Below are 8,020 nucleotides of genomic sequence, written 5' to 3'. Positions count from 1 at the left end.
TTAATTATAGACCAATCTCGAATCTTCCTTTTCTGTCCAAGATACTAGAAAAGGTAGTATCCTCACAATTATATTCCTTCTTAGAGAAAAATGGTATATGTGAGGATTTCCAGTCAGTATTTAGACCATATCATAGTACTGAGACTGCTCTCCTTAGAGTTACAAATGATCTGCTCTTATCATCTGATCGTGGGTGTATCTCTCTATTAGTTTTATTGGATCTTAGTGCGGCATTTGACAAAATTGACCACAACATTCTTTTGCATAGACTTGAACACTTTTTGTTGGCATCAGTGGAAGTGCATTAGCATGGTTTAAATCGTACTTATATGACCGCCATCAGTTCGTAGCAGTGAATGAAGATGTATCATATAGATCACAAGTGCACTATGGAGTACCTCAAGGCTCAGTACTAGGGCCGCTACTCTTCACGCTGTATATGTTACCCTTGGGAGATATCACCAGGAAACATGGTGTTAGCTTTCACTGTTATGCTGATGATACTCAGCTCTATATGTCTTTGCGGCCCGGTGAAACACACCAATTTGAAAAACTAATGGAATGCATAGTCGATATAAAAAACTGGATGACGAGTAATTTCTTACTGCTAAATTCTGAAAAACAGAGGTGTTAATTATAGGACCTGAAAACTCTGCTTGTAATAACCTAGAACACTAAGACTTGATGGTTGCTCTGTCAATTCTTCGTCATCAGTTAGGAACCTAGGTGTGCTATTTGATCGCAATCTTTCCTTAGAAAGCCACGTTTCTAGCATTTGTAAAACTGCATTTTTCCATCTCAAAAATGTATCTAAATTACGGCCTATGCTCTCAATGTCAAATGCAGAAATGTTAATCCATGCATTTATGACCTCAAGATTAGATTATTGTAATGCTTTATTGGGTGGTTGTTCTGCACGCTTAGTAATCAAACTACAGCTTGTCCAAAATGCAGCAGCAAGAGTTCTTACTAGAACCAGGAAGTATGACCATATTGGCCCGGTCCTGTCAACACTGCACTGGCTCCCTATCAAACATCATAGATTTTAAAATATATAAAATATATATAAAATATATAAAGCCCTGAATGGTTTTGCGCCTCAGTATTTGAATGAGCTCCATTTACATTATAATCCTCTACGTACGCTACGTTCTCAAAACAGGCAATTTGATAATACCTAGAATATCAAAATCAACTGCGGGTGGCAGATCCTTGCTCCTAAACTCTGGAATAACCTACCTAACATTGTTCGGGAGGCAGACACACTCTTGCAGTTTAAATCCAGATTAAAGACCCATCTCTTTAACCTGGTTTACACATAACATACTAATATGCTTTTAATATCCAGATCCGTTAAAGGATTTTTAGGCTGCAGGAACCGGAAACACTTCCCATAACACTCTATGCACTTGCTACATTATAAGAAGAATGGCATCTACGCTAATATTTGTCTGTTTCTTTCTTATTCCGAGGTCACCGTAGCCACCAGATCCAGTCTGTATCCAGATCAGAGGGTCACTGCAGTCGCCCGGATCCAGTACGTATCCAGACCAGATGGTGGATCAGCACCTAGAAAGGACCTCTACTGCCCTGAAAGACAGCGGACACCAGGACAACTAGAGCCCCAGATACAGATCCCTTGTAAAGTCCTTGTCTCAGAGGACCACCAGGACAAGACCACAGGAAACAGATGATTCTTCTGCACAATCTGACTTTGCTGCAGCCTGGAATTGAACTACTGGTTTCGTCTGGTCAGAGGAGAACTGCCCCCCCAATTGAGCCTGGTTTCTCCCAAGGTATTTTTCTCCATTCTGTCACAGATGGAGTTTCGGTTCCTTGCCGCTGTCGCCTCTGGCTTACTTAGTTTGGGTCACTTCATCTACAGCGATATCCTTGACTTGATTGCAAATAAATGCACAGACACTATTTAACTGAACAGAGATGACATCACTGAATTCAGTGATGAACTGCCTTTAACTATCATTTTGCAATATTGACACACTGTTTTCCTAATGAATGTTGTTCAGTTGCTTTGACGCAATGTATTTAGTTTAAAGCGCTATATAAATAAAGGTGACTGGACTTGACTTGACAAGCATGTGAGTGGCAAGGCCAGGCACAATACCATCACAAATAGAGAATGGCCGCATCGAGGTGCAACAGTCTGAACATGATGATGGCCCCGCCCCCAATCTCCATACAGAAACTAGTCGAGACCACCAGCACAGTCAAATGGCTAGTGGTTGCAGGTAGAACCATGGGTCAGACTCAACGATAGGACCAGTGCGGCTAATGACCGCATGTCCAAATTGTAGAATCTGGCAAAGGTATTCTGCGAAGACCATCCAGCCGCCATATCTTTGATAGAAGCTCCATTAGTCCACTCCCACGAAGTGTCGAATGGGCTCTGACACCTATAGGACATTCCATACCCCGACTAGTATTTGCCAAGGCTATAGCGTCAACATTTCAGTAGGTATTATGTATCTGTGGAGTAATGTTCTTTAATCATTTGGGGTTGCCTTATGTATATATAGAATTGTTTATTCCACTGAGTGTTTTTCTATGCAAGTGTTCTATTAATTGAGTAATGGGTGGAGCTATTAGGCTTGTTTAGACCCAATCGAGCTAATTGAAATCACAGGGTGTGGCCTATATATCCCTTTATCAAATGTGTTCCTCATTTGCCTGAAGAAGACCCAGCAGGGTCGAAACGTTGCCTTTTTATTAAATATGGGAGTTAGAAGCAGTGTTGCGGACATTATATTTTTCACTTCTGTAGTTTATTTTGTCCTGCACCTGCCAGAAAGTGGGATGTGCACACAATTACTTATTTAACAATAGCCTCAACCACCAAATGTGACAGACATTGTTTGGAGACAGGCTGCCCTTTTTTGCAGCCTCTGAAGCATACAAACAGCTGCTCGGATTGCCGAAACTGAGCTGTGTGATTGACAGAAAGTTGTAAAGCCCTCACCAGACACAACAACTGATTCGGGGTAACATCCAATGAAGTCTCCAACTCTAAAATGAAAGCAGAGAGAGACACTACTTGCGCTCTAAACAGAGTTGAGAGCAATGAAGGCACGTAGCTTGGCTTGAACGTGACGTTACAATCACCTGGTCCAAACTGCATGCAGACAGCATTCACAGAGGGTGCTAGCAAATCACCCATGTGCTTGACTGAAGCAAGGGCAAGCTGCAGCACGGTTTTAAGCGAGTGCTCCTTCAAGCCAACAGTCTGAAGTGGCTCGAAGGTCGGGACGGCTAACACTTCCAGCACCAGAGCCAGATCCCAGGATGGCACTGTAGAGGGGCAGGAGGGTTAGTGTCCTTGAGCCTCTACCGACACCTGACACGGGCATGAGAATTGTTGGAGCATGGAGAACTGGTGGTTCTCCATGCACCCTCATGTAGCCCATGCCCTGTCTGATCATCTGTGCCGGTTTTATTATTATTATTATTATTCTTTTTCTTTGTGGCTTTAAGCACAAAATCCATCACTGTGAATAGATCCATAAACGCCTCGGGATCTGCCCCACCCTCATCCAGTGATTTCTGAAGCTGTGCCTGAAAAACTTGGAGCACTGCCATTGTGTGCAGAGCCAAGATCATTTCTACCGAGAAGGCGTACTCTTTGTCTGTGATGTGTGTGGTAAGACTGCTGGGCCTTGACAGCAGCGTAGTACCTGTGTTCAGGGAGGCAGAGTATAGGTGCATGGCAAGGTGCATATATAGAGTAGATCAAGAATCGTTCTGGAATCAGAATTGGATAGTGAGGGGACTAAATATTCAAGACCTATACTTGAAATATTCCCACCCTCCCACCCCTACTAATAAATCACATGCATACACTCTCTATTTGAGGTGATTTGGTGATATACTCGACAATGTCAGATCGCACATCATTACAACACTTACCACATTATCGCACACCCCAAACTCTGCTTGAGGGGAAAAAAATTTAATAATCTGCGGTTCTACTTGTTTGCACATAAGCAAAGCTGTTTTTAGGAGTCTAACTTGCAGACGCCAGACCACTGATACATCAGAAATACTGTTTTGTAGTAAGTAACCAATATGCTTCAGGGAAATGTATTGGAGTAAAAGTATACATTCTAATTAGGAAATGTAGTGGTGTAAAAATTGGCTGATATATAAAAACTGGAATCCTGGAATGACCTATACTACACCAGGTATAAACAATCTGGTCCCATCGATTGGAAAATTTATAGAAATGTATTTTTCCAACATTGGGTATAATTTCATGGAATTTATTCATTACATATAGACCCCACTATTTTTGTCATTTATTAACACAGGAACAAATTATTGGTTTTCAATCCAAAAGTGCACAAATTCCAGTCTGCCAAATAATTATTCTTCTGTAGCAGAGTTAGCTTCCTCATTTACTTTGATTCCATGGTGTAAAAATGTTCAGACGGTGGAAACAAATGTGTTGTGTTTTTCTACCTCATTTAAATGTTTTCATCATATGTAGATTCAAATTCATTTATTTATTAGATGAAGTAATGCAACAGAATTGTTGGCTTTAAAATGTGCCTTATTTTTCTTTATTGGGTATCCATTTTTGTCCAAAATGCACACAGAAACATAATACAAATATATGGTAAAAGATAAAGCATATAACATGGAGCTGTTAATAAACGAAGTTTGATGCAGAATTTAAATACATTTCAGTTCAATGTGTGACTTCTTTTACGATGCAAAAACCAACTAAAAGACCGCTATCTAATCACTCTCCTCTTACCTTCTTAAAAGCTATTTTACCTTTCTCTAGTTTTGTTCATAAACATACACAGCATTATGGCCTACAGAGAGCATTTTTCAATTCCAAGTCCTATTTAAATTTTGGAAAAAGCCTATTTGAAAATGACTTTTTAGCAAAAAAATAAAATAAAAAGGCTTTTGTGAAAGAATAATTCCCAGCAGGAGCATTTTGACTGCTTCATTTGGATGTGGTGTTGCCATGGGATGGAGCCTGCGGCTGCTGTTGCTGTTGCTGTTGCTCCACGAGTGCTTGCTGCAGGCGTGTCCGCTTCCGTGAGTAATGCTGCCAGTGCAGGATCTGCTGTTCGTCTATGAACTTGGCACACTGCGCATTCACCAGCTCCTTTCGGAAATGCTCATACTGCAATAGCTCTAACATGTGCAGACAATGAGGATATCTAAGGAAATAAAAAGATTTAGACTCCACTGTACAGAAGTGAAATATATAAGAGGTAAGAAATATGTAAGAAATAACTGTAAGAGGAAAATGTATTTATTGAAGAATGTCTGAACATCTTTAGCCAGCTGAGGTCTAGCATATAAAAATATGTAATAAATATATTATCATTATTTAACAATTTTCACATGACATGAGTTTACAAAATAAAATGTAACTTTTTTCTTTCTTTTTTATACATGAACTTACTTCAGGAATTTAGCATATTCTGGTTCTTTCCAGTAAAGTAGATACTTCAAGTAATTGACAAAAGGCTTCTCTCTCAGGTAGCCTCTTTGAGCCAAAACTGCAGAATCAAAAACAGGATTTTTTTTTTTTTTTTTTAAGATTTAAAACCAAACATATGAAAACACACATGAACTATCTTCTAAATTTAACAATATAAATAACATGTTTCATATGTAGTTATCGAAACTGCTAGAGGTAAACTAAAAAGTGAAATGCCTAAATTATTTCCATATCTGCATTACTGTAACCAAGTATTTTAAATAACAAATAATAAAAACAATGTCATTTTTTGCTCTTACAGTTCAGATAGTTCGGGTTCGCTAGGCACTGGACAAACTCCAACTCAAGCTGGAAACGGTGTCTTGCCTGATCCTCTGCGAAAGTATGAATTTTGATGGTTATCAACGCTTTTTATTTAAAATAACATTGCTTGAACGAAATGCAACATATTTCGGGACAGCCCTACTTGTTAATTTAATTCAACATACTTTAAATTAGATCTAACATAATATATACAGTGACATGTATACGTTTTATTACCTCACACAATAAAATCAAAACCGTCTTCGTTTACCAAATCAACTGTCTTATCGTTGTGTTTGCGGGGCTAATATTAGAAAAAACAACACGTTTACAGTCACTATCAACAAATTACAAACCTGTTTCCATAACACCAGCCATGGCAGATGTCTAGCGAGAAAACGATATTGTAACAGCTAGAAAGTATTTGATATTTTAATGAATATATATATGATTACTGACACAACATATTTCGTTTTGTTTGAAGAGATCTACAGTGCCGGCATATTTGTCAGAAAACCCCGGGCTGGTGTCGTAAAAGTGTTTTACGACATTTCATTTCCGTCGTTGTGTGTCGTCATATCCACATAAACACCTCGACGCCTCATTGGCCGCTTTGAGCCGTTTCTGCTATGATGTCTATGGTTGCTGTTATGCGTCTACCATGTTTGTGAGTACTTGTACTTCCTTGAAAATAATGCCGCTTTCCAGGCAACCCGTTACCCGTGTTTTTCCAACCTTAAACCCGTGAAAGTGCATTGGAACGGCAGTCAAACCCGTGACTTCGTACTAGATCTATGTACTCCGAGTTCCGACGTCACACAGCACGCATAACAACAATGGCAGCCCCTACGAATAACATTGCCTACGGATGCAGTGTTTATGCAAGCGCACCCATAGACATATATGATGTCTATTAGCGCACCCGTTGAAAAACGATTTTAGGACAATGTAAAGTTGCAATAAAATTAATGATCTAGCTACAATTCCTTGCGCTCAGGAAGTTTGGCGTGGTTTGAAATCGTGACTTGCGAGCTTATAAACCTGCCTGGAACGCAGCATAAATGGAAATGGGAGCTGTGTTTTTTTTCTGGATAAAAACGACGAAAACGTTTACAACCGATTTAGGTTTGTGATCTACGTGCAGCGAAAAATAACTGCCTCCAGTTATTTCGTTAGGTTCGGAAAATTATACATTTTCGTAAATAAAAATGTGAAAGCTCACACTTGTTTTACTTGTTGATTTGTTTTTTGAGTTTACAATGTCATTGTAGTATGACTGTGACATATAACTTACATGTAATAAAATCTGAATGTACATGTAATGGAATAAAGTTGTTTCATGGTTTTATCTGTCTTCAACCCCAACATTTTGGCTGTTCTTGTGCTTCATGTCTCATTCCCTTTGATATACTTGAAATAAAATTTAAACTCTGATAATTTACCATCATTCAGGAAATTGATACAACCAGTGAATACAAATCAAAAAGTGAAAAACTGGTAGTCTTGCTTTTTATTTTGATAGCACTCTATAGCCTACAGATGAACTCCACAACAAACAATAACAAATGCAACTGATAATCCTTTAAGGATCAAAGTTGTAAACAGCTGTCCACTGTTTAAAAGTATATGCATATTTCTTCTTAAAATGCATAGTATCTGTATGATTGTTAGCCTCTTGACTTTACACTTATTATCCTCTAAAGCTGATTTTGAAGCAACTTTATTATAGCATTTTTATGAACTGTTTACAAATTTACATCAATAAACAACAACTGAACTGCACAATCACAGTAATGACACACTATTATCTCCAGTTAAACCAGCCACTGGCTCTGACCCTGTCTGGCCTTTTCGGTTGAAAACATGGTGAGAACAGTGCTGAATGGTGCAGTTTGACAGCAGATTGATGGTGGGATTCAGCCTCTCACACTTCTGTAGTGTTTGCCCAGCTGTTAATAGGGAAGGTAATGGAGAGAATGCCGATGATATTCATGACAATCCCTGTCTTGGCAACCCACTTTATGAAACTAAATCAGTGCTTAGATTGCTTGCATAGTTTTTTTATTTTTTTATTTATTTATTTTTTTTATTCCAAGTTGTATAGTGCATCTAAATCTATGTCAGTACATATCAATTTGCATTTCGGATTTAAGAATTCCCTATAGGGTGACTGATATTTTCAAAGACTATTTATTACCATTCACTCATATGAGAAGACTGGCATTCAGAGGTGTGGCCACA

The 8,020-nt window shown here is 38.8% G+C and overlaps 1 protein-coding gene across 1 annotated transcript; it reads right to left on the bottom strand.

The window, feature by feature from the left end:
• Window positions 1-4,546: 4,546 nt before the first annotated feature.
• On the bottom strand, window positions 4,547-6,320 carry med31 (mediator complex subunit 31). Its single transcript, XM_026255356.1, has 4 exons — window positions 6,136-6,320; window positions 5,776-5,850; window positions 5,438-5,534; window positions 4,547-5,189 (listed from the first exon to the last, which is right to left on the bottom strand). Exons 1-4 carry the CDS (start codon window positions 6,155-6,157, stop codon window positions 4,970-4,972), a joined length of 414 nt encoding a protein of 137 aa, XP_026111141.1. The 5' UTR covers window positions 6,158-6,320; the 3' UTR covers window positions 4,547-4,969.
• Between the last annotated feature and the right edge of the window lie 1,700 nt (window positions 6,321-8,020).

This window comes from Carassius auratus, unplaced genomic scaffold (assembly GCF_003368295.1).
Source record: "Carassius auratus strain Wakin unplaced genomic scaffold, ASM336829v1 scaf_tig00042951, whole genome shotgun sequence".
NCBI classification, from domain to species: domain Eukaryota; kingdom Metazoa; phylum Chordata; class Actinopteri; order Cypriniformes; family Cyprinidae; genus Carassius; species Carassius auratus.
The sequence above is the reverse complement of the archived record's forward strand: the minus strand, read 5'-3'. Positions and strand labels throughout refer to the sequence as shown.